This window comes from Oryx dammah, unplaced genomic scaffold, assembly GCF_014754425.2.
Source record: "Oryx dammah isolate SB20612 unplaced genomic scaffold, SCBI_Odam_1.1 HiC_scaffold_17, whole genome shotgun sequence".
Taxonomy (NCBI): Eukaryota; Metazoa; Chordata; class Mammalia; order Artiodactyla; family Bovidae; genus Oryx; species Oryx dammah.
The window spans coordinates 41,144,822-41,172,074 of NW_024070201.1; the positions used below are offsets into that span (position 1 = coordinate 41,144,822).

The window sequence follows — 27,253 nt, forward strand, 5'->3', positions numbered from 1 at the left end:
GGGGTGGGGTGGGGTTAATATCCACCTTTCCTCCTTTAGTTACTCTAGTTCCTAGAGTTGCACATGCAGAGAACACCTTCCTTAACTCTCCACTGGGTGAGTTGCTTCAAGTCTGTCCTTCAGGAAACCTTGCCTTGACTTTGTTCTCCCTTTGCTCCCATAACCTGTGCAAACATCACTCCATTTGAGGATAGAAAAGACATTTGATCTCTGTTCTCAATGCCTTTTATAATGCATTTCATACTTGCTGACTAAACTAATTGCAGTTCTTTTTACAAACTGTTCAATGCTACATAAAATGATGATCCTTAAGTTGTTAATCACAAAAGGTACTGAAAATAAAAATACACACTAGCACCTTGGTCTTACATATTAGAACATCTTTTTCTTTTGAAGTATTGTGTTAGTTTCAGGAATACAGCAAAATGATTCATACATATATGAATATATATTATGAATATGTATATAATTTTTTAGATTCTTTTCCACTATGTTATTACAAGATATCAGATATAGTTCCCCATGCTATACAGCAAATCCTGGTTATATAGCAATGTGTATCTTTAAATCTCATACTAATTTATCCCTCCTCTCCTTTCCCCTTTGGTAACTATTTCTCATGTCTATCAGTGTGTTTCTGTTTCGTAAACAAATTCCTATTTATTACTTTTTAGATTCCACCTATAAGTGATATTGTCTTTCTGATTTATTTCACTTAGTATGATAATCTCTAGGTCAACATTGCAGCAAGTGGTAGTATTTCATTCTTTTTTATGGCTGAGTAGCATTCCATTGTATATGCATTATACATACTACATCTCTTTATTCTTGGCTTCCAGGTTTTTTTTGTTTTTAATTTTTTGGCTGAGCCACACTACATGTGGGACCTTAGTTCCCCAACCAGACACTTAAACCACCCCTACTACATGAGAAGCCCAGAGACTTAACCACTGGCCCGCCAATAAAGTCCCTGTAAATAGCTTCTTGCATCTTTAAAAACACTTCAGAAATCTACAAAGAATTACAAAACTTTTGAGTAAACAGTCTTCAGTTTAATTCAGGTTCTTCCAAATATTTTCCTATACAAATGTACTGCTCCCCCCTCCCCAAATGACACAAAGTTTACACATAAAAATTGGTAAAAGAATTTTATTATGTGGCTTAGGTAGGTCTTTGCATTCTACTAACAGAAAAGCATTTTTCCACATCTTGGTCAACCTAACAAACGATATATTTGTGTTTTTATCTACATGGCTGCAGTATTACCCTACTGAAGAAAACCTTCCTTTCATTTGTACTTTGGTGCAATTATACAGTAGATACCTCTTTCTCCAGAAAATAAAAATATTCTTGATCTAAGCTTGAAATGGAAAAAGACAGTAACACCAAGTTTCTCACACCACTTGGTAAAAGATTGTAATAGAAATCCAAACAGTATACTGCTTAACATACGAAGATGACACGTGTGCCACTGTTGTAGGCACTCACAACTCTGTAGGAATGCTTCAGCACGTGGGTTTATTTTTCTGGGGTTTTCACATATGATAGGTGGAATTGTACCATAATGAAGAATAGTCACCTTTTGCTCAAGAGACTCAAATATTAGACTCTAGCACGGGAAACATCTCTTGGGTTATAGTAATGTATGAATGGATAGGGGAAAAAATTGCCTTAGCAAAAATTTCACCACTGACCAAACACCTGAAATGTTTTTATCACAGCTTTCATATGTTAAAAAAAAGTTTCCTGCAGAGATGAAGTGTATTCATGAAATAAAGCCTAGTCGCTATCATCTGAACCACGTTCTGAGCCCCTATCCGAGGCCTCATTGTTGGATCCCTCGGGTTCAGATTCATTTCCGGATCCTGGGCCGGAGCCCTCATTGTCAGATGCTCTTTCGGAGTCGTGGTCCGACTCAGCACTCGGGGACGCGGGCCGGGAGTCCATCTCAGAGCCTGCGGAGCGGCTCCGCCCTGACCGCAGGGACTCGTTGTCTGACTGTTCGGAGCCTGAGGGCCTGCGCTTCCTGGCGGGCTGGTCGCTGTCTGAATCCTCATCGGAGTGGGATCTCCGGGACCGCCGGGGGCTGCCGGCCTCGCTGCCAGACTTGTTCTGGTTCTCGTCTGAGTCGCTCTCCGAGGAGGCACCCTTCTTCCGCGGCTCGCCCTCATCTGAGTCGCTGTTGCTGTGGCTGTTGCGGGGATGCCTGGCAAAGAGAAATGCTCGTTACAGGTCAGGTCTCCGGCCGACACCACCTGACAATCAGGAGATGCCCTTTTAAAAGAGAAGGGCAGAATATTCTGGACCTGATCGGTGTTTTTACTGTGATATTTCTTTGGTGTACTTTTTTTTTTGTAAATGAAATGTTGTTCCTAAGAAAAAGGGGATTAAGTAGGAAGAAAGAATAAGGCACGTTAGCCCTAAGACAATAAAAACAGTGAAGGATGACTCTCACTGATCATACCAGGCACCTTTCATCAGAATGAAGCATTTCTCAATTTCACATGTAAAATTAGGTAAGGAAGGAATACACTTATCTTTATAAGCAAATCCATAGCAGCAGAGGTAAAACCTAGGACCTCACTTGGCTGCAGAGACTATGGACACAAACCCTCTCCTAAGGGTTGGCTGAGTGGGGCTCTCCTGTCCCATCTGTATAGGAGTTGGCCAAGGAGCCAAGTCACCATCCCTGTTCTGGGATTTGCATCTGCTCTGATGCCCTCTGACACGACTAGACTTACTCTGCATAGGACGCTGGGCTAAGGGGGTTCTGCTGCTTGCTTGTTTACTTTTGCCCGAGTTTCTCCTCTACATATCAGACGTTAAAGGAAAGGGACTTGTGCTAATGCTTGGGATAGTGGTGGCAAGGGAATCTTGGCTTCCTGCAGGAACAAACGTTCCCTCAACCACTGTGACAGCTGCTACCTCCCCCCCAACCCCCTACTGTACTGCGCTCACCAGGAGGGACATGCTTCTCCTCTGGCATATTCCTTGGTTTTGGTTTCCATGACAAATATTCCAAGAAAGGAACATTAAATCCTACAGGGTCAGTCTAAGAGGGGTGATGGAGGTGAAAACATCCCTGCAGACTGAAGAGAGGCTCTTTGTGCTTACATCTGAAAGAGACCTAGACACACATCATGTAACTCAGGTCACGGGGGAAGGACGTGAAGCGTGCACAAGAGGATGCTGGATATTCCTTCTGTATATACACCCAGTACCGGTGGGCCCCTTGAATCTAATTCACTCCGTTCCATCTGGCTAAAGAAGGAAACACTTCCTGAGGGTTTAACCATCATGCCTCTAATCAATGGACCAGGATAACACTGTGGGCAAGGACCAGTGGTTTATGGAAAAGCAATCCAAATCTGTGTCAACCAGTGTCTTCAGAGAAAATGGAAACCAAACATCTTCACAGATGCTTTACCCTACCAGGCTAGCCACCCCACCCCCGGCCACAGACCCCTAGCTCCTTCAACATGCTAACCTCTCACTGCTGCCTCACCTCTAATCCACCAGGACTCCCTCTCTTGCTTTTAAAAACTTTTAAAAATTATTGTGGTTTTTTTTTTTTTTTAGAAGTACAGGTGATTAGGACTCTTTATTCTTCTAAAAGAGTTAAACAGCCTTTTGCAAAATATATCTCAGTAATTACCCTTACTACTTCAACTCCAGATTACATATGGTCCCTGGCAAGCAATAAATAGAAAATATAAGTGATAACACTTTCCCCAGTATAATGTAGTTTTGGTTCATCTGTCATTCTCTACTGTTTCTAAAGGACAAATTCATTTGAGAGGGGTCAATGTCTTTTTCCTCTGCATCTCCAGCACTTAGCAATCATCTCATAACATGGATGTTCAAATATCTGTTGGATGAATGAATGAAATGATGGCCATTGGTGAAATGATGGCCATCAGAACAAGGCGTCGTATGGTATTAAGAGTCCTAGTCTAGGAATCTAAATGCGGAGCTTCAGGGGAAAGTTCAGGACAAGTAAAACAGAATATTGTTTGACCAAGTGGGCTGTAAGCTAAAGGAGTGCAGGATAAGCCCTACACAGGTGGGTAGTGCTGAGTCATCCCTGCCTGACAAGGGAGAAAATGGTCAAGAAAGTGCCTTTCTTCCTGTGACCAAGATCCAGCTACTCCTAATACTTTAAGCCAGTCAATGGCAGTGTAGCAAAATGATACATTTTGTGTAGGAGGATGTCATATAGAAAATTTCAACTAATATCCATGAAGAAAGGAGGTTTCAGAATAGGTTTCCTTCTGTAAGGGACAAATATTTGGTAGACAAAATGACAAGATCAGAATGAGGTGTGTGATAAGGTGTCTTCCAGTTCTAAGATTCTAAGAAACTAGAGATGACATTCTGTCACAGTGACCACTCTTGGTTACCAATTAGGAGAACACACCAAGCAAAAAATTCCTACCCTTCATCAGCAATTTTCAGTTTATCTTCATCAGACGAATCATCACTTGATGATATTATGGCTTTGGATTTTATTTTTCCCTTCATTGAAGGAGGCAGACGTTCTGGCTTGGGCTAAAGAAAGAACACACATAATAGATTAGTGAAGACTCTTTCATTAGGATGTCATGTTAAATTGGGTTTGCACTGCAATGATACAATCAAACGGCAACCAAAAAACTTCAGAAGCAAGCGTCTGTGCTTGGAGATACTGCAGGAGGAGGATGTATCTAGCAGACATCTTTTATGCCTACCAGGGAAGAAAAACGTGTTGGACACTCACAGCCTTCTTCTTCTCTGCTCTTGGGGGACGGCGCTTTTTCGGTTTGGGGCCATTTTCTGTTTCATCATCATCAGATCCTTCATCTCCCTTCGGAGGTCTATAGTGAATACCAAAAGAAAGTGTGTCAAGATTCACTCATATGCCTATAAAGCCCAAGACTTCTTCGCCATCCAAATAGTATGAGTCATTCTCAAAACACTTCTCTATGGGTGTTGACTGCAACCAGACTGTGAGGCCACAACTTACAGTTGCTGCACAAGGCTCAGAGTCTGCCATACAAATAAACAATGGATTTATGCAAAGTCTGCTAACTACATGAGTCACTGTTGAGCCCTCTTAATGAATGTAAGATAAGCTCAGATCTTGCCCTTGGTGAGTGATAGAGGATGTGAAAAAAGATCCAGGCATCCTCCCCCTCCTCTTCTTTCCTTCCCAACTACTCATCCTAGGTCTGCTAATATTCAGCCATAGCTTCAATTCCTCAGGTCAGTGTGTCTGATTGAATTCCACAAGTAGAGTCAGCCTTGGGTTGGAAAGAACAGGCCTAGGTAATCCTGGAGGTTCCTGGACAGGGAAGCACCACGAGAGGAGTGGGAGAGTTCAAGGGCCCCTCCAAGTAAGAGAGGACAAGGCACCCCTTGTCCTCACAGTGGATGGCATGGGAGGATGAAAAGCCCTTCTTTCAGCTAAATTCACATTTTACACATCGTGTGAAACCTGAAGTGAGCCACGACTCTCACCATTTTACAGAGAAAAACTGAGGTTTGGGGCTTTTTAAGGTTATTAAGATAGATAGTTGGCACGGACCCACTAACTTTTCTCATTCTAAATTGCATAGGTTTTCCAATTAAGTGTTGCAATTTTATAGACATAAGAAAGGCAATTATGACTGGCTCAGAGCTCTCAGAAGGAAATTTGTAGTGTTTGGTAATTGGGGTCCATTTTAGGATTAAAGCAGGAAGCAGGAGCATGAAAGGTTTCTGTCTGGGTGGATCAAGAGATTACCAGGTGTTCCCAAATTCTAGCCCTAAGATTCAGAAGGTGAAAGGTGTTTTCCACTTTCATGAAGTGATTGAAAAAGTTATCCCATGACACCACCTTCTCCTCTTCTTCTTCTTTCTCTCGCCGCCCTCCTCTTCCTCGCCTTCTTGCTCGCTACCACTGCCCTTTCTTCGCTTCTTCTTTTTGGAGACAGGCAGGTCCTCATCGGTGTCATCATTGACAAATTCATCGAACTCTCCTCCCTTCTTGGAACGCTAAAATCCAAAGAAGACCACAGTCAATGCTGTCCTAGCTGGTAGAATATGGCTGTATGAAATAGGCCTCATGCCATCAGTCCCCTGAGTCGACTGGAAGAGGTGCATGGTGAGGCCCATACTTTAAAACTGCTAATTGGGATGAATGTTTCTCATAGCAAAGATCATCAACTGCAAGGTTGCTACAAGATAAACTATACTAAAACGAACACTGAAGTGCATTTCTAAAGACTAGATACCATTTAAAGCATTCTCTGCGTTGAAGACTATCCTTTAGCAGAGGAGGAAGCCAAAGCGCGACTAAATGTTGAGTGCATTTAGGCAGGTAACTTCATTTCCAGCTGGAGTCATCTTACCCGTCCACCACCACCACCTCTTTTCTTTTCTTTTGTTGCTTCAGTCTCTCCAGTAAACATAAGAATATTTTTGGTCTTTTCTACATACTGGGCCCGCTGTTCCAAAAGTTTCTTTTGCTCTTCTTTTTCTCTGAGACGTTTCTCTTCCTATGAGGAGAAAAGGGTAGGGAAAAATCTCATCAAAATGTTCTTATGACCATAAAATCATGGCTATCATCAAAAGAACTTTTTCTAACAAAGTGTATGTATGCACACCTTTAATTCTAGTATCACCGCAAACACAAGAAATACCTGTTCTTTGAGAAGCTTCTGCCTTAGCAGTTCTTTCTCTTGTTCTTGTTTGGCCCGCAACTCCCTTTCTTCTTCGTCTTGTTTGCGTGCCCGGGCCACGTGGTATTGCGCCTGGCTCAGTAAGTCAGAGCATTGCCTAGAATGTTCCCAATTTCGAGAAATATGAATGTAGCTAGTATACTTTTTATTTAAAAACTCAGAGCATTTATATTATTTACACATATTTAAAAGTTTGAAGCAGGATCATAGGAAGTCTTAATTAGCAAAATTAACTTAATTTCTCATAAGCCAATACTGTCAACTATTTTAAGTGTCCAAATTATAACTGTCTTCCCAAAGCACAGCTAAAAAGATTCCCAACAATATCTTTACATGTAACTCAGAGTCGGGAATCATTTCTTGATTCTCACTACATAGCTGATGTTAGTGAAATCAGAAAAGTCTTTTCCCATATAACTTCAGGACTTGAACTAAATTAACTTTGGCATATTCCCTGAAAGAACCCTCAAGAAAAAGCCTTAGCCCAGGGTGGAACATCCCAGAGAGGAGTGTGAAAGACTGATGCCTAGAAGGTCAGAATCCCTCACTACTGTGTCACTCTGCCAGCCCAAATGGATATCACTACCTCACCCAAAGTCACCTTCCATAATAAATAGTAACATTACCTGGCTTCTGTAGCAGCGAGGGCCAAATCAAATCTCATTTTATCTCCCACTTTACTCAAGTAACTGAAATATCTAAATGGAATGAGAAAATAAAATATGTAAAAAAAAATTAATGAAACAGACCCTTTATATTTTTAATCTATTTTCAAAAAGAAGTTTCAGAGAAGGCTTACATACCGACTGAAATTAATGAACACTTAATACTTAAACGTATTCACAAAGGGCTGTCATCTCAATAGGAAAAACACATATACAACTCACTTAAAAAAGAACTCTCAACAACATACGACGCAATACCAGCAAGTTCATGAAGATAAAGTTATATTTAACATTATCAGTAAATTCACAAACAACCAAAAATCAATTCCAGCAACTAATATTTACTAAACATCAAATTTACTAAATATGTCAGCATGGAGGTTAGGAGGCTTAAGCCATGAAAGCACATATAATTTACTAGGAAAGGCAAGAAATACTTAAAACAAGAACTCAAATAAGGTCAGATAAAACCTGAAGAGATGTCAGATTTTAACTTTAACATACACTGAGTTACCAACTATACTATAAAGTTACATAAATTGAGTTAAGCCAAATAAACTTATTCAGTTATTTAAGAGGAAAGGCCTTAATCTTAGCTCAAGGAAAACTCCTATCTCAAAGAAGACACTGGTATAACAGGTAAAACCAACATAAATGGAGTCTAAAAGTTTCTAGTGTGTAAAATTCTGGGTCATATTACTCTCAGATTAATAAAAAAATCTAGGGCAAGCCTATAAAGCTAGCCAGTTATAGGGGTTGGACTATAAGATCCAATTCTAGCAGGATCCTGGCTATGGTTTGATGTCACCTAGTGGCAGCTGTGTGCTTTGGTTTAAAAGTTGCCAAAATGATTCTACTAGAGAATGATTCTCCTCTGAGACATATGGATTTAAAGAAACAATTTCAAAGGTTGTTTGGAACAGGTACAAAATCTTACCTGTGTGCAAGCTCCAGTTCCTTCACAGCATTAAGTACTTCCTTCAGATTACTCTTTTCATCTTTCAGGACAGAGGTAGCTAATCTTTGTAGGACCAAGGCCACATTAAACATAAGAACTGTATCACTGGGTGCCACGTGTCTAGCCTATAAATAAAAACAAAGCAAATTTTTCATATGTTATGAAAACATGAAAAGAATTTTAGTTAGAGTATTAGGCATGTAAGCATGTATAAAACAGAGTAAAAAATACAAACTAGCACAGAATTGAGTTCTCTTTTTTTACCTTCAGCAGGGTTTGTTTGCATTCCTGTAACTTGCCACATTTGAAGAGGGCCCGGGCCAAATACAGCACAACTTCTGTGTTCTGGTGCTTATAAAACTTTCTGAGGCAGTTTTCATACTACAAAAAGAGAAAAAGTTAATTAAAGCACAATAACAATTATATACTATTATTTTATAACAAAATTTCAAGCGATTTTAAAGCTATGTGAAAAGGTATTTTATCTTCTGGATGGTTAGTTTCAAACACTAAATTGAGACTGATTCTTGACATTCACAAGCATACATTTTCACAACATAAAAACCTGATAAGAAAAATTACATACTCTAAATAGTCTTTCCATTTGAAATCTGGACCAACACTGAAAGGTGAAACGGAAGGTCTTTTTTGTATCTTTAGCAATACAATCTAGAAAAGACTTACTGATGATTTATCAGAAGTCATACACCTGGCTCCTATGGTGCTCTACCACCTTTCTTTAGGGTTGGTGGAACCTACTGGCAATCAATATGAGAAGCCTCACAGTTCTGGTTGTTAATCTCTTCATAAAACTAATATAGCAATGCTGGTATTAATTTTGCCACGAACAAGTCAGTTTCTGACCATGCAACGTTAGGAGTGTCGTAGGCAAGTTCTCCTCAGTGAAGACGGTTAGATGGTTTTTCCCTGACTATTCCTAGCAATTGATTTGCAGACCAAGAAGGCTGACCTCCAAAAATACAACCTCTGAGACTACGATATGCAATCAGGGTTCTGTAAGTCCTTGTGACGAGTTACTTTTCCAATAATAATAATAATACTCATCCTTTTTAGAAAAAATGGTTAACTACTTCCCAGAGCCTGGACTGCTCATGTCTTCTATCTTTTGGTCAGAAACTTGTTTTTTTCTGGCCATAATAATTTCAATAAGAGCATTTTTCCTTTTTCACTAGGTATGCTAAAGATGCTCACTATGCTAAAGATGCTGGGCATGACTCTTTTACTTCAAGTAATCAACAAATATGAAAAGCATAACAAAAATCTCTAGCTATGAAAAGTCATCCCCATGGAGGGAGTTGTTTTTTTTTTTTTAATGTCTTTTAACCTTTCTGAATTGCAGTTCTCTCATCTGAGAAGGAACAGGATAAAATGAGCAAACGAATAACTGCTCAATCATGCCCAACTCTGCGATCCCATGTACTATACAGTCCGTGGAATTCTCCAGGCCAGAATACTGGAGTGGGTAGCTATTCCTTTCTCCAGGGGATCGTCCCAGCCTAGGGATCGAACCCAGGTCTCCTGCATTGCAGGTGGACTCTTTACCAGCTGAGCCACTAGGGAAGCCCAAATGAATAATAAATCCCACTATCTTCTGGTACTTATACTGCTATGCTAGGCAAATTAGTGCCAAGTATTTTTCATTCTGGATCCTCATAAAATTCTATGATATTAAGGTACAAGTATTTCTGTCTTATAGACATGCCCAAGATGTGCAATTAATGGTGGAGCCAGGACTCACATCTTTGTCTGGACATCAAAGACTGGTCTTAACCTTATAAAATTATAAGCCTCTAAACAGATGGGGCCAGAATGGTTAAGAAAACAACTGCTCAACGATGATCACAAAATAAAATATTTTGAAAATAAAACATTACCATCTGAACAGCACTGATATATTGCTTTTGTTCCACGTAGATGTGTGCTAGGTTCAACCACACATCACTGATATCTGCTGTTGCTTCTCTTACTTGGGCAAATACATCACGAGCTTCACGGAAATATCCTTTGTGGGCCAAAACAGCTCCTAAAGTTATAAAAAGGGTCATGGAATTAGAACTTCCTATTTGTAGCCAGAAAAAAAAAAACAGAGAGAAAATCTGATCTAGAAACATCCTTCTAAAAGCATTTATTTCACAATTATGGATATCCAAATCTTATAATTACCTATGCCATTAGCAGCGTATAGATTCTTTGCATCATTTCTGAGTACTTGTTTGTAGATAGCCAGAGCACGATCCTGATGACGCTTTTCCTATAAAAAGATTATTTAAAAAATTCAAATAAGAATCAAGTAAGAATCAACTTTGTTTTAAAGAAATGAAAAGAGATTACCTTTTCTCTGTCTCGGGTGGGCTGATGCAAAGTTTGAAGCCAGACGTTGCCAAGGGCCAGCATAGAATAAGTGTCACTCTGAGTAGCTGGTTGTTTTAATATCCTCTCAAATTTCTTCTGGCCTGGACCCCATTCTTGTTTTGCTAAATGAAGATTACCAATCAAAGACCAAGCATCTGGATGGTCCTAAAAACACACATACAAAAAGCAGCAAGATCTGTAATTTGGCTTTGGAAATCAACTATCTTTCCACAACAGCTGATTCCTAGAGAGGTTTATAGGCTACATTTACAACAGTGTTTTTCAAACTGACAGCTGAGATGGATTAATGACTCGTAAAATCAATTTAGTGTTTAGTTATCAGCATAAGAGATGCAATAAAATGGAATACAGTAAAAATATCAATGTACTGCCTAGGGCAATATGATTTTACAAATCATATTAATCTGTAAAACTTTGCATACACATGTGTGTGTGTACTAGGCTGTGACGTGAAATCTAATTCTCATTGTGGGCCACAATCCAAACATCTAGATGACTCTACACCGTCTGAAGTGAAGTGAAGGTTGCTCAGTTCTATCTGACTCTGCAACCCCATGGACTATATACAGTCCATGGAATTCTTCAGGCCAGAATACTGGAGTGGGTAGCCTTTCCCTTCTCCAGGGGATCTTCCCATCCCAAGGATCGAACCCAGGTCTCCCTCATTGCAGGTGGATTCTTTACCAGCTGAGCCACAAGGGAAACCCAAGAATACTGGAGTGGGTAGCCTATCCCTTCTCCAGCGGATCTTCCCAACCAGGAATCAAACCAGGATCTCCTGCATTGCAAGCTGATTCTTTACCAACTAAGCTCTCAGGGAAGCCCTTTAGTATCTTTAAAAAGTAAATGAAAAAAAAAGGAGGGGGGGAGCCAACCTACACAGCCATTAAAAGAAAAAACTGATTTACTGAAGGAAAATGGTGATGTGGTAATGTAATTATTTTTTCAAACCCAAGAATTATTATTACCAACCTGATTAATCTGAAGAGCTTCCTTAAACCAATCTGAAGCCTCATAAAAGTTTCCTTTATCTCTAGCCATTGCTCCTAGGCGCAGATAGCCTGAAAATACACAAGTTTTTATGTTTAAAATATTAGCTATAAAGTAGGATCATAATTTTAAAGTTGTACTTTTAAAATAATTACTTTTCATTAACACATAACAGGTGAAAAAATATCAAGCATCAATATAGTTAATTAAATATCTAATAAGTTAAAGTGCAACTTCAATACCATCAAACCTTCCTGTTTGAAATCTCAGATTCTCTCTTCTACTCCATTCCCCAAGCTGGCACTCTGGATCAAGTCATTATCTCAAGTTATTTTAAAAGCTTGGCGTCGTTTTGTTTCCTGTTTCTCTCTGATATACAGCATTGTGCTTGGCATATCACACAATAGTGAAAACACAGACCTCTAAGGCATTACTAGTTAGAAAACCTGGGCTCTAACTGTGTCTCTTTCCCTTAAGTAATTTTAAAAGTGAAAGTGTTAGTCACTCAATTGTATCCAACTCTTTGCGACCCCACAGACTGTAGCTAGCCGGCTCCTCTGTCCATGGGATTCTCCAGGCAAGAATACTGGGGTGGATTGCTTTTCCTTCTTCAGGGGATCTTCCCGACCCAAGGACTGAACCCAGGACTCCTGCATTGCAGGCAGATTCTTTACCGTCTGAGCCACCAGGGAGTGCCACACAAATGTCAAATTGTTATTTTTTCCAGAAAATGTCACTCTCTCAAGAAACCAACAATGGTTTACAATTGCCTATCAACTCAGTTCAAATTAAGCCTGGAATTCAACTAAAATCTTATTTTAAATCACTTTTTAATTCATAATAGTATGACAGGGGCCAAGTTACCAGCCCTTGATTTGACCAGAGTCAAAACATCATAGCTTTAGGTTCTTTTAAGGGAAGTGCAGCATATAAATGATTTTTAGTCAGAAACTTTCCAAATTTCACACTGTTTAGGTTGCAAAAACTCAAGGTAGGACATTTTTAGGAATAATTATTTCCAGGAAAGGCACTCTCCTTTATGACTATTAAAAACACTGTAAATCAAAACAGAACCCACCATTAAGATAAACCCATAACCAAATATACCAAGGAGTTGTTAAAAGCCTAGTAAAGGTAGCTGACCCACTGAAGATGGACTAGTCTATAAAATATAGTCCCACTGGTTTTCAGTTGTTTCCTTCTGTTTCCAGGATAAATTTAAGTGAAGCTGCATTTTTTTTTTTTTAAGGCCACAAATTTGCTTTGAAGAAAAGGTATAACCTTTGGAACACTTGGTTTTGTTTTTTCAATAGTTTTTTTTTTTTTGCTACACTGTGTGGCTTACAGGATCTTAGTTCCCCGAACAGGGAATTAATCTCCAGTGGAAGCAAGAAATCCTAACCACTGGACCTCCAGGAAATTCCCTAAAACTGTTTATTATTAGTTCCAAGAAAGATTTTTTTCAGGCTAAATTTTTGCTCCTGTTGTGAACATTTAATACATAAAAAACAAAGTTTAAAATTCTTACAGTCAACATAATTAGGATGTTCCCGTAAGATGTTTTTATATAGTTTTTCAGCTTCATGGAATTCACACATCGCCTCATACAGCCTGGCTAAATTGTATGACGTTGTAACAGAAATGGCGTTATAATAATGTTCATCATGCTCAGCTTCTGCCTTTGCACGATCCAAAGATGCCAAAAAGTATTTCTAGGAGAAAGAAAAGAAAATTACATTGTGAAAAGACTTGGTTGATACATCGGAAAAGGTGCACACTGAACTTGATAGTTCAAAAGAAGGAATTAGTCCTTCGTTCCTACCTTTGCCTCACCCAGATTTCCAAGTCTGAAATGAAGGGCACCCACGTTATTCAGAATCTCTGGGGGGACATCAGCCTGCACTTTCTCCTGAAGGATGCGTGTTGCTGTTCCGTAGGCTGACAGGGCACCCTGTATTTTCATGGTGGACGGAATAAGGTGTAAGTGAAAAAGAGAGAAACACTATACCAGGCTTACCAAAAACACATTAGGTAGATGAAAAATGTGATCAAATACCTGTATATCAGTCTGTTCTAAGATCTGTGCCAACTCAATCCAAGCTTCAACATCATCAGGATACTGTTCTGTGACCTTCTTCAAATGGCCCTGGGATAAAAAGAGATTAAGCTAAGGCATTCCAACTCTAGGCTATGAAAGTAAAACGTGGTAGCTGCTCTACCCTGTTTAATGTCAGTTGTTATTTCAACTGGAACAAACTCAGCTATCAAAACCATATTTCTATAAGCAATAACAAGAAATGAGCATCTAGGGATAGCTACCAGAAAATAACTAAGACTTTTAAAACGCACCTTGGCAATATCTCTTTTTTCTTGGTCTTCTGAAGCAGCATATAAAGAGCCAAGAATTTTCATAGTTTCATAATTATTAGGATAAGCTTTCAAAACTTTCTCAAAGCACTGAGATGCATTCTCTTTGTCACCTCGATAAATGTACATTTGTCCCAAACCAAAGAAAGGCAGCACAAAAGAGGATGAGGCAAACTGTGTGGCTTGATAGTAGTATTGGAAAGCTTGGTCATAATCTTCCTAAGATATGAAAATAAAACAAGACCAACAATATATACAAAGGTATTTAAAGATCTGGAAAACCATTAAAGAAATAAGATACTCCAGGATGTAAAATTAACTTACCTGGACATGGAATGATCTAGCCAACTGATAGCAACTTTCTGCTTGCATGGCCTCCACTTCTGTATTATGGAATGCATGGAGAGCCAAGTGCTGGACTTTACTGTAATCCTGAACAAGGAAGACCCAAAAATCAATGGGTAAGCTCCAACAACTCTACTGGTCTCAGTCATAGGGTTCCTCAAATTTCACTTTAAAAATTTGTTAACTGAATTAACAATAACAGCACTGTACCCATATTTACAAATCACTCTCCTTATTCCCCTTGTTGATAAACTTAGGGAAGATGGGAACTAACATTTGTATAGTACTTAACATTTGCTCAGTATGTCTATTACTTCATTTAATCTCCACAATAATCCTTTGAAGCATCAGGCCTATTTTTGTGATTAGAAAACCCAAGAGAAGTTAAGTCCCTTATTAACAGTAATGGGAGCAGTTATGATTTAATAAGAACTATTATATCCAAGGGTTTCTCTTGTGGCTCAAATGGTAATCTGCTTGCAATGTGGGAGACCCAGGTTTGATCCCTGGGTCGGGAAGATCCCTCGGAGAAGGAAATGGCAATCCACTCCAGTATCCTTGCCTAGAGAATTCCATGGACAGAGGAGCCTGGTGAGATACAGTCTATAGGGTTGCAAAAAATCAGACACAACTAAGCGACTACACTTTCACTATATCCAAAGTACTCCGCTAGGTATACTTCTGTTAGTTCTAAGCTTAATCAACCTTCCCTGCAAAGTATGTCATTATTACCATTTTATTGATGGGAAAACGGAAACTTAAGTAAAGTTTGTTATCCAGAGTGAAAAGCTAGAATCTCAGTTTACTTTCTTCCCCACTCCAAGGATATGTTCTGTCACATGAAGGTAACAAGTACCAGCACCTGGACCTGCATTCAACTCTATTTGAATGCATGGGTCATGACCTTTCCACTAGATTTGACTTTCCTTTTGATTAATCTGCCAAGTGTCTCAAAAGTCAGAGTTCATACATCAGGGGTAGAAACAATGTTTCAGTTTTAATAGGAATGTGTTTTATTCATCTGACCAGAAATCTGGTCTGATGTAAAACTTCTGACATTTTTTTAATATTATAAATAATGGGATTGCAGCTTTTAACAGGGACTGTTTCCCATTAGGTAGGTATGTAATATGGATATTACATTTAACAACCCTAACTACCACCCCTCAAATCCTATAAACTAGGTATTATTACTGTTTTACAAGTGAGGCAATTAAAGTTTAGGGAAATCAGTAATATTGGCCAAAAGCCAAGGAACTATATATAATGGTGATGCCAGAATCTGAACTAAGTGATTCAAACTCCACACTTTTAATTACATGACACAGCCTTTAGCTAAATTTATATCTTGTTTACTAGAATGAGGGTACGGAAATAGCCTGTGTACTTTCTAGAGTTGTTTTAATGACAAACTGAGAAAACGTACGTAAACATGCTCTGTAAACCTTACAGACATATATTCAGTGCAAGAGGACCTCATGACACCTGGCACAGCACTGATCATAGATCAGATGTTCAGTAACACTCAAATAGACTCCCTTGATTTACATATTTCACCTAGGTAATCTTTAAGGTTCTGAATATACTAATTGTGCTCAGTAGAAACAAGTCTCTATCTTCAGTAGTGGAAGGATGACTAGCATTGAAAATAAAAAATGCGTTATTCTCATTTGGTTCAAGGAAGCCGTCCTAACATTTGTAAGCACTGACTACTAGATACGCACTCAAATATTTAGAATCATTAGTCCTCTGTTTTTTGTTGTTTTTTTTCCCCAATAAAAACCAATCTAACTTGTGTTAATGTTTTATCTTAAAACAGTAACACTTCATTTACTTTTAAAATACATTTCCATCTTCTCCCTAAGTAGTTGCCTCTTAGTACTGTAATAGCTATAGCATAAATGGTTTTTCCAGTGGTCATGTATGGATGTGAGAGTTGGACTGTGAAGAAAGCTGAGTGCCAAAGAATTGATGCTTTTGAACTGTGGTGTTGGAGAAGACTCTTGAGAGTCCCTTGGACTGCAAGGAGATCCAACCAGACCATTCTGAAGGAGATCAGCCCTGGGATTTCTTTGGAAGGAATGATGCTAAAGCTGAAACTCCAGTACTTTGGCCACCTCATGCGAAGAGTTGACTCATTGGAAAAGACTCTGATGCTGGGAGGGATTGGGGGCAGGAGGAGAAGGGGATGAGAGAGGAAGAAATGGATGGATGGCACCACTGACTCGATGGATGTGAGTCTGAGTGAACTCCAGAGTTGGTGATGGACAGGGAGGCCTGGAGTGCTGCGATTCATGGGGTCACAAAGAGTTGGACACGACTGAGCGACTGAACTGAACTGAACTGAAAGCTTAATTAATAATTCACTATGAAAGGGGCTTCTATAGCCAGGAAGAGTAAAGCACCATGGTTAACAGCTGTGTGACCTCAGGGTATTAACTCTGCTTCCATGATTCATCCACAAAATTAAGAAAATATTACCTATCTCACAGGACTGTTTTGAATATTACATAAATTCATGGCATGCACTTTTAACAGTACTTGGCATTTGGTAAGAATGAGTGCGTACCAATAGCAACAATAACAACAATATAGCATGTATTACTAATAAGGATCGATGTAGTTTTGTGAACTTTTACTTAAATTGCTATTTAATTAAAGTTCTTGGTATAATTTAGTACCTAGCTGCAAAATGATTTATTAAACTCATGCTTACCAACTATATAAAAACTTTTCTAGTATTTGAGAAATCTAGAAAGCCACTGCTCTACAGAATTAGTGGCAACTTTACAAATGACATCATGATCAACATACAAAATGAACAACATACAAAAATAAACAAGCTGTGCCTCTCTTCTTTCAGCTACCTAGTGATCGTCTTCTAAAAATGTAGCTCAAGAGCATTTTCCTTCTTGGTGGTAAACACTTTTCTTAACCACTAATCATTTCCTCTTTCATTTCTCTACCACAGCAGGGTAGAGACCTTTATTTTTACATTTACATTTGTTCACATGTCTGGGTTTTCTATGAAACTGAACTCCTTGAGTGCAAAAACTGTCTTACTGAACTTCACACCTCCATCACAACATTGGGTATGGTATATAGGGTTAATAATTATTAAATGATTGAATGAACAAACAGACATACCTAGATACTAATACAAACTCTAACTTGAAAAAATTCTCTTGATTAAACTTTCTTTTGAAGTTAAAAACATAAAGTGTCAACTGCAGTACAGAAAAGCAAAGATAAAGATTTCAAATTAAACAACTTTAATAAATGATTTCTCCTACCTTTTTGAAGAAAAAGTGATTTGCTAAGTGGTTTAATACCATAGGGTTGCTAGGATCAATAGTATAGGCTCTGGAAAGAAGCTGGACACCATTTTTGATGGAATCAGCCTAAAGGAAACACAGTGATGACAGGGATGAGTGAAACATTACTTAAATAGCACTTTTTCAAAGTTTCTTTTCTAGTCTGAAGAAATAAGATTATACAAATCTAAGTTCAGATACCAAAATATAGTTCTTTTTAACTTTCTCGGCAGCAATAACAAATTTCAAACCGTGATGGTGGGATTATAAACTGGCACAGCCACTACAGAAAACAGCATGAAGGTTTCTCAAAAAACTAAAAATAGAACTACCACATGGCCCAACAACTCCCCTCCTGGGCACACAGCTCAAAACCCAAATATTAACTGGAAACACTACCTCAAAATCCAGACCATTACTTATAATTGCCAAGATATATAACCTAAGTGTCCATCAACAGATGAATGGATAAAGATGATACACACACATGTACATGCAATGGAATACAACACAGCCATAAAAAAGAATGAAATTTTGCCGTTTGTAACAACATGGATGGACTTGGAAGGCATTACGTTAAGTGAAATAAGTCACAGAAAAATAAATGCTGTATGAATCTAAAAAATACAACAAAATAGTGAATATAACAAAAAAGCAGCATAGTCACAGACATAGAGAACAAACTACTGATTACCAGCTGGGGAGGGGAGGGACAATATAAGGGTTGGGAAGTGGGTGGCATAAACTATCAAGGTGTAAGAAAGGTTCAGGGATGTAGTGTACAACATGAAGAACATAGCCAAGATTTTGTAATAACACAAATGGAAAGTAATCTTTAAAAACTACAAAAATTAAAGGAAAAATAATACAAATAAATTCAAACAGTGAGTTAAACTTTCAGAATTTAGCTTTCTTAACAGACTTAACTGCAGAAACACTGCCACTGGAAAGCATTTCCTGCCCTTTGAAATTGGATGAATGTAATAAATATACCTGATATCACTGTCCTAAACAATCTACTGCTAATCCCCAAGGCAAATAATAGGAAAGACTCCAAAAGATTGCATTTTTTAACAGCTCTGTTGAGATATAATTCAATATATAATTTAATACTATTCACCTGACAAAACGGTCATAAACTAAACAGTTTTTTTATCACACACCTCTTTATTATTGAGTTCTAGAACAGCCAGTCCCACCAATGCTCCGACACACTTGGAATTGAGTTCCAGGGCTCTGCTGAATGCCAGACGTGCTTTCTCCAGTTTGTTAAGTTTCACAAAGCAATGGCCCATTCCTAAACGAACTTCCGCTACAAAAATAAAATCAAGTTATTTAGTCTGTCAAACTAAGGCATTCTTAGGATTCAAAATTTTTTAAATGCTTACACAGTATTTATAAGTTGCAAAATGCCAGAATTAACCTCAACATAATCCCACCATAAAATCTTTGGGTGTATCACAATCTTGACTTCACTGGGGGTCAGAAAAATAATGTTATTTTTCTTGTCTTCCAATATGCCTGACTATACTGTACCTTCAAGCTCTGATTTTTAAAGAGCAATTGTTTAAACAGAGAGCTTCATTATAGGCTTAAATTAAGTGACTGGCTACATGCACATCTGCAGAACTAAGCTTATAAATGCTTCCCAATTTCAAACCCATGCCAAAAGTCAACCATGTTCTTATCAAAGGCCAACCTCTCCAGTGCTCATTAGATGCTACCCCTTCTCATCTAAGGTCACTGCACCAGCAACCCTCCCCTCTTTTTCCTGCATCATCAAAATTTCCCTCTCAACTAGATCATTCTCATCTATACACACTCTCCTATCCTAAAAAATCCTCTCTTGATTCCATTTCTCTTTCCAGTGTCACTTCATTCCTACTTTCCTTAGAAAGTCAAGCTCCTTAGAGTCTATACTTGCTGCCTCCAATTCCTTTCCTTCCCTTTTCTCTTTGGACTCCACTCCGATGAGTATCTCACCTCTACCATTCCAACAGAACTGCTTTTATCAAGGTCACTAATGATTTGTATGTTGCTAGATCCAATGAGCAACTTTCATTCCCTATTTTACTTGGCCTAACAACAGAATTTGACACAGTCTGACAATCTCTCCTTCTGGAAACACTTGATATTTAATTTCAAAATTTGCTAAATGAATGTGATTTTGCAAAGAAAAAAAAGTATAGAGGAAAAAGATATATTAAGAACTACTTCTACTCAGCCTTTGAATCAAATATCAATATTTTAAGTTGGATCATATACAGCTTAGACTTGAAGTTTTTCTCTTACCTGGACAACCTGGGTTAGTCCGCAAGGCTTTCTTATAGTAAGCTAGAGCGCCTCTGTAATCCTTCTTGTTGAACGAAATGCAAGCTTTACCTGTAATGATTTTTAAAAATAAACATGCACTTATTAAAGAACTCAAGTGTTATATACTCTCCACTAACTCACCTAGATCAAATATATCTCCCAGTAAAAAATAGTCAGAATAGTAAAAACGATCTCATATTTAAACTTGCTTTCCATAAGGATCTATTAATCTATGTCTATAAATAGAACAGTCCTATATTTATGTGAAATATTATAAAACAAAAATTAGCTTAGAGTTGTCCAAATAGGTTGTTTACTGATTCTCTAGAAGTAGATTACAAATTATGCTTAATGGGTATATATTTTATTTCTGTAATTTCAACAGAAATGATGATCTCCTGCAATAAGTTTTTTCCGTTTTTGTTTTTTGGTCACGCTGGGTGGCCCTGAACCCAGGTCCTTGGCCATGAAAGCATGAAGTCCCAATCAATGGACCATCAGGGAACTCCCTACAAGAGTTTTCTTGTTTTTTAAAATTTTATTTATTTTTAGCTGCACTGGGTCTTTGTTACTGCATGCAGGCTCTCTTCTAGTTGCAGTGAATGGGAGCTCCTTTATATGGTGCATGGGCTTCTCGTTGTGGTGGATTCTCTTGTTGTGGAGCACTCGGGCTCAGTAGTTGAGGTACACGGGTTTAGTTGCTCCATGGCATGTGGAATCTTCCTGGACCAAGGATTGAACCCATGCTGCCTGCACTGGCAGGTGGATTCTTAACCACTAGACTACCAGGGAAGTCTCCTCCCCACCCCACGAAGGTTTTATTTTTACTAAGGTAAAGCTCTTCTACTTTGCTGCCCAGCCCAGTTACTAAGGAGCTATCAACAAAGAGATGTATTTTAGGCACACGCTGAAAAATAAAGATTCCTAAGATGGTTGCTGAAAATGACTTACCAAGCAGTGCTGGAATATTATTTGGAGACTGGTTAAGTACAAAATGAAACTGTGCATCAGCTTGATCCATTTTGTCACCTTCAAGAAGGCAGAAGCAGGCTCTTCCCAACAAATGGTTCTGAAAAAGTAACGTACCATTTTACACTTGACTTTACACAGGACTAACCATGATTTAAGACAAACGTGTAACATGAAAATGAAAACCATACAGGGGAGAAATTGGGCATCACACAAATTCCCCTATCACTATAGTGTGTTTAAACCATCAGTAAGCAATTCTGAACTACAAATTGAGAAATTATCCCAAAATGCAAGCTGTGCCAAGAAAAATGACAAAAAGAAAAGTTCAAACTCCTTAAAATACATCTGAAATTCACCTGAGGATGTTAGAATTACCAACTCAACATGTTTATAAATTTCTATGCTAAATATGCCCATATTAATTCAACAGTGTGACAAATTTCTATTTTAATGCTAAATATGCCCATATTAATTCAACAGTGTGATGAATTTCTATTTTAATAAAGAACCCTTCTCCTTTTTGACTGTTATCAACCATATTAAAAATTTTTTTAGAAACTCTGTTGCCTATTACACACATTTTGCTTTCACGTGGCAATTTTTTTCTCTTTCATAAATTCAAAGAAATCTGACTTAATTTACCTGATCATACATAATAATTTTATCTGCCATTGTATACAATAGGGTTGCCTGTGTAATAAGATCCTTCTTGTTGTCCTTATTCTTTTCCTTACGAGCCTGTTGAACATAATAGGCTGCCAATGTATCCAAGCAAGTCATCTGGTCTTTTTCATGGTCTCTATAATCCAAATTGCCATCTATACGCGCTGCTTCCAACAACTTGACAAACTCTTCTGTTTTCCCTTGCTTGTAGTATTCCAGCTATAAGGCATATAATCAAGTTAGAATTATTGTATGTCCATACAAAAAGTTGTACACAAATGTTTACAGAGGTTTTATAGGCCCCATACTGGAAACAACCAAACAGTTGATGAAATGGTGAATGGACAATCCATGGTCTATCTATACAATGGCTACTGCTCAGCAGTAAGAAGGAGCTACTGGATATATGCAACTATGTGGATAAATCTCAAACTAATCTTCATTGACAAAAAGCTGATCAGGGGTTGCGGGGTACTATTTTGCTTTCATGTGGCATTTTTTCCCTCTTTCATAAATTCAAAGAAATCTGACTTAATTTATCTGATCATACATAATAATATTAATAAGTGCCTGGGCACTATGGGAGGGTGGGGAAGGGAGAGCTGGGGGGAAAGTTTCAGGGGTGATGGATGTATGTGTTATTTTAAATATGGTGATCATTTTACAGGTGTATATATGTGCTAAAGCTTCTCAAATGTCTGTATTATATTCAGTGGTCTGAAATTTACCTGAGGATGTTAGAATTACCAACTCAACATGTTTATAAATTTCTATGCTAAATATGCCGATATTAATTCAACAGTGTGAGGAATTTCTATTTTAATAAGGAACCCTTCTCCTTTTTGACTGTTATCAACCATATGCAGTTTACTACAGTGAATTATACCTAATCAAGTTGCTTAAAAAATTAAACTCAGTACAAATGTTTCCATCTCCTTACTCAGCAATAGTTGATTGCAAACTAAATCAGAGCCAAAGAGAGAAAGAAATAGTGAGAGGTATAAAGAATTCCAAACAAAAAACTTGGGTTCTAGTTCTAGACCCACCAAAAATTATCTATGACTTTGGGCCTGCTGAATAACTTCTGTGGATATTTGTTTCATTTGTTAATAATATAAGGAATATCCATCATTAGTCCCTTCCTTTGGGCCACAAACAATGCCAGGAGTTTCTTAGACATTATTCTAATCTCTACAACTATCTTTTAATCCAGTGTTAACAACCCCCTATTTTAGATGAGGAAATAGGCTCAGAAGATAGATCATTTGTTGAAGGTCACGGAATTAGTTAGCAGCTGAGTTGAAGTTTGAACAAAGGCCTTTCTAATCCCAAAGCCTACATTCTTTCTTGTTTTAACAACCTGTAGCCCACAATGGTTCATAAATTTATCTTACTACAGGTGTCATGCTAACCCTGCAAGACTCCAATTTTCATATAAATGCTGTGAAAGGAGGCATTTGTACTAAAAAAAAAAAACAAAACAACTTAAGTTCCCTTCTGGTTTTAAAAAAATGAGTGACAAGCATTAATGGCCTGTTCTTCAAAGGCTGAGAAAACTTAGCACTTAAGTCAGGAAGGCACTGCTTGTCACTGAGAGAACCTCTCTTTAAACCCAAGCCTAAGAAACTCAGGAGTTACACTTGAGTACTGGACACAAACCTAATTCCAGATCTATTTCTCTGACTATTCAAGCTAACATTAGATGCCTTGTTTATATCCTTACATGAAAAGTGACCTGTGGCAAACTTACTTAGGAATAATGATTAAAGTATTCACTATATTTCACTACTATAATCATTTCCTATAATGTTCCCACAAAAAAGAAACATAATCATGCAGCTAGTACTGAGGAGGGTAGAGGGTGTTAGATTGTTTACATTGTGGTACCTTGTTTTTTTCTGTTTATCTGCAAATCATAAGTCAGTCCTCACTGAATAACCACTAAATAATCAAATGTTCAATGCTGAGTACTATTTGGCTTAACAGAATTTTGCTTTTACCAACATATTCTAATTTACCAGAGGCCAGCAGACCACTTAGGAAAGTGGACTATAATATAATTAACTTTCACATACATGGTACTATCATTCACCCAAGCTGGCTACTACTGTATCTGAAAACAGAAACCACATATTTTTTTCCAGTCGACATATAAAAAGTATTTGTTACATGAATACTCACCGCCAAAGCAATCCATATGTGCAGTTGTGTGTGTTCCTGTTTCAGAATACTGATAACTTCATCTCCCTCCGGTAACTGATCAAAATCAAGTTCAATGACCTAAAATACAAAATGTAGATTTTAACTCTTATTTTTCTTTTTTTGGCCACGCCACCATAGCATGTGGGATCTTATCTCCCAACCAGGGACCGAACTTGTGCCCTCTGCAGTGGAAATGCAGGGTCTTAAACCTGCATGGGGTACCAGGGAAGTCCCTGTTTTTCTTTTTGAAATCCATGTTTCTCCCCTGACTGCTCTTTCCCCAGAGATTCATCAGTCTGGTTATACATAGAATTTTTTTTTTTTTTAATCCATAGGATTTGTGTTCACTTTCTGTAAGGCTAAACAAGTATATGTTAAGAAATGTTTAAGGAGCATATGCCAAATACATTATATGGAATAGTAAAGTAAAAGCATAGCAAACAAATCCTGCTAGCTGTCTTCAAATCACTAGAACTATATAAAGCTTTGAAAAAAATGAAAGGAAACTCTGCTTAATGCATAGTGCAGGTAAAGTGTAGATAAGCACCCCAGAGACTCTGATGCCATTGGTCTGACAAGAAGCACAATCCTAGAAGCAAGGCAATCTTGAGATGCCACCGCACACATTCATCATGGAGGCAAGCATTTGTGTCACACACACTTCTGACTGTGGCACAAAAATAACAGAAAAATTTCCTAGAATTAGATGGTGGTGGTGGTTATACTACTTTGTGAATATCACTAAAAACCACTGCATTTTATGGTAAGTGAAACACATCTCAATATTGTATCTCAATCAAACAAACAAATAGGAATATGAGATAGTCAATAAGACAAAAGCAATTCTGAGAGCTTTACTCAGACAAGCTATTGGCCATCCATAAAAGAGAAGACAAGGGAGAGGGGGCAATTCTATCAGCACACAGCAGCGGCTTGGGGTCTCTATTTCGCTGAGAGCCTTGTGCAGCGACACGCGAGTTTCTAAGGGAGGAAGGGCGACATCCTACATATTCCCGGGGAGAGATACTTAGTTTGAGCAGCAGAGGGAACACAGTGACATCAGTGTCCACTTCTGTGGTCTGTGAGGTCCCTCACATTTGATCAAGCCCACTCACACTCCCGCGCCTCTGAACTAGGAAGAGCGGAGTACTGTCAAATACGAACAGGTTGGAGGGGAACTTTCAAGAACTCCTTCTCGGGGTGGCCTCAAGGTTTTGGGGACCTGATGTTCCCAGCCTGGGAGGGTGCCGGGGCTGGGGAAGCAAGTGGTCGGAGCTTCGGTAGGGGAGTTCGATCTGGGAGAGACAGTGCTCTTACTTCGGAAGCGAAGTCGAGAGAAAGGGGGAGGGGGAGATCGTCCAAGTTCACGGCCCCCACCCTCCCCCATGCTCGACACTTACCTCGTCAGTGTCCCGAAGGGGAATCTCAATAGAGCCCCGCGACATGGTGAAATCAGGAGGAGAGCGGGCGTCGGGCCCCGCCTCTCCACAGCCGGTACTCCTGGCTTATAGCTCGTCCGGAGACTAGCGGCGGCTCGGGCTCCGGTTGTGACTGCAGCCCCGCAGCGCCGCCGGAGCTTCGGCTTCTCCTTCCCCTCAGCCGCTCAAACAACGAACAGCAGACGGCGACCGGCGACTTCCGGCAGCCCCGCCCCCTGCCCCGGAAACTTTTCTCGCGGGAGGGCCTGTCCGTTGGGAACGCTCCTCCTGTGGTTTAGGTTCCCCGATTTTGAAGGAGGGTTCGGAAGATTCGTAGCCCTACCTCTCCGAGGGCCTGAGGCTATTGAACCTGAAGCCGCCCAGCAGCGGGGATAAATAGGTGGAGAGCGTATCCGCCCCTTCCCACCTTAGGGGCGAATGAGGCTCGGATTCGGGGCCTGGCCGCTGACTGCCATGTGTGAAGTGAAGTGAAAAGTCGCTCAGTAGTGTCCAACTCTGCCAGGCTCCTCTGTTCATGGGATTCTCCAGGCAAGAATACCGGAGTGGGTTGCCATTTCCTTCTCCAGGGGATCTTCCCGACCCAGCGATCGAACCTGGGTCTCCCGCATTGCAGACAGACTCTTTACTGACTGAGCTACAGGGAAGCCCTAGTAGCCGATGACTGGCATGGGAATTCTGGCCAATTATAGCCATCCTTTCCTGAGCCTGATTCCGCCCCCGATCCCCGGATTTATCCTCTGCCAGGTGGGCCCGGCCAGCCTCCTTTTCTAATCTAGATTACCATGAATGAGACCGTCGGTTCATTCCTTAACGCAAATTGGTTGTTCAGTTAGCAGCTACTTTTCGTTCGTCCTATTTGTGCGAGCTTTGTGACGAGCTTAAATAGAGACGTTTCAGTGAATTCTGTAATCATTGTGCTAGTTCATGTATTTTGTGTGGGTTTTGTTTGGGTTTTTTTGGGGGGAGGTGTCTTTGAAGCATATGAGAATCTGCTAGATTTGTGATTTTAATAAAACTGTTGAATTGGATTAAATTTGTAATCAGCGTTTTGATTATAGAATTTGACTGAGTACATTTTAATTAGTGTTTTCATTAAATTATAGAATGTGATTAGATTAGCTTGTAATCCCCGTTTTGAGTGAACCAGAAAAGAAACTGATTAAACAGATTTGTAACACTGTCACCTAGTGCCTCTTATATGTATGGGCTTCATCTCCGAAACCTCCATTCTAGACCAAACCAATAGCCTCACTTTCCTGGAATAAATTCCTGTTTTATCCCATATGTCATCCACTCTTGATCTGAAACTCCAATCCAGCTTCAGCATGTTACACATCTATCTTAAAAAAAAAAATACTAGTTTGATATTTGTGTTTCCTCCCACCTCCCTCAAAACCTCTAAGTGGAAACTTCATTAAATTTATGTTTTGATCAGTTGTCCAGTATAGACATAATACTAGGTATGTAGGTAATTTAAATTTTTCTAGTAACCACATTAAATAAATAAAAAGAAGTAGATGAAATTAGTTTAATAAAATTGTTTTACCCAATATATAAAAAATATAGCTTCAATGTATAATCAATATAAAATTGAGATAGTTCACATTATTTTTCATAGTAAGTCTTGCAAATGCAGTATGTATTTTACACTTATATACTTTGTTCAGTTGCTTAATTTTAACTGGAACTATTGGACCTGTACTTAAATTTTATAAAATTTGGCATTGAAAAGAAAACAGATCCAGGGAATTCTGTGGCAGTCCAGTGGTTAGGACTTGATGTTTTCTTTGCTGGGGCCCTGATTCAATCTCTTGTCAGAGAACTAAGATCCTGTAAGCCCCACAGCACAGCCAAAAAAAAAAAAAAAAAAAAATCCACATACTTGAATTTTCCAAACAAATTTATAAGTTTTCCAGTAACTGAATTAGTTATC

At 38.8% G+C, this 27,253-nt stretch overlaps 1 protein-coding gene across 1 annotated transcript; it reads right to left on the minus strand.

The window, feature by feature from the left end:
* Positions 1 to 1,134: 1,134 nt before the first annotated feature.
* On the minus strand, positions 1,135 to 27,183 carry CTR9 (CTR9 homolog, Paf1/RNA polymerase II complex component). The gene is made up of 25 exons (XM_040258378.1): positions 25,282 to 27,183; positions 23,861 to 23,959; positions 21,659 to 21,898; positions 20,996 to 21,113; positions 20,024 to 20,113; positions 18,895 to 19,043; positions 17,711 to 17,818; positions 14,397 to 14,504; positions 14,055 to 14,291; positions 13,762 to 13,851; positions 13,528 to 13,656; positions 13,234 to 13,417; positions 11,688 to 11,776; positions 10,674 to 10,859; positions 10,506 to 10,593; positions 10,217 to 10,365; positions 8,586 to 8,702; positions 8,301 to 8,446; positions 7,325 to 7,396; positions 6,660 to 6,795; positions 6,369 to 6,515; positions 5,855 to 6,012; positions 4,757 to 4,853; positions 4,436 to 4,548; positions 1,135 to 2,206 (listed from the first exon to the last, which is right to left on the minus strand). The coding sequence occupies exons 1-25, from the start codon at positions 25,324 to 25,326 to the stop codon at positions 1,780 to 1,782; spliced, it is 3,522 nt and encodes a 1,173-aa protein (XP_040114312.1). The 5' UTR covers positions 25,327 to 27,183; the 3' UTR covers positions 1,135 to 1,779.
* Positions 27,184 to 27,253: the final 70 nt, after the last annotated feature.

Excerpts from the sequence above, each read along its gene's own strand:
- CTR9 (XM_040258378.1), bottom strand. The coding sequence starts at position 25,326 with ATGTCGCGGGGCTCTATTGAGATTCCCCTTCGGGACACTGACGAG. Across the intron at positions 17,819-18,894 it reads TAGAACTCAATAATAAAGAG|GCTGATTCCATCAAAAATGG; the intron begins GTGTGTGATAAA and ends TGTTTCCTTTAG. Across the intron at positions 8,447-8,585 it reads GCAAACAAACCCTGCTGAAG|GCTAGACACGTGGCACCCAG; the intron begins GTAAAAAAAGAG and ends TTTTATTTATAG.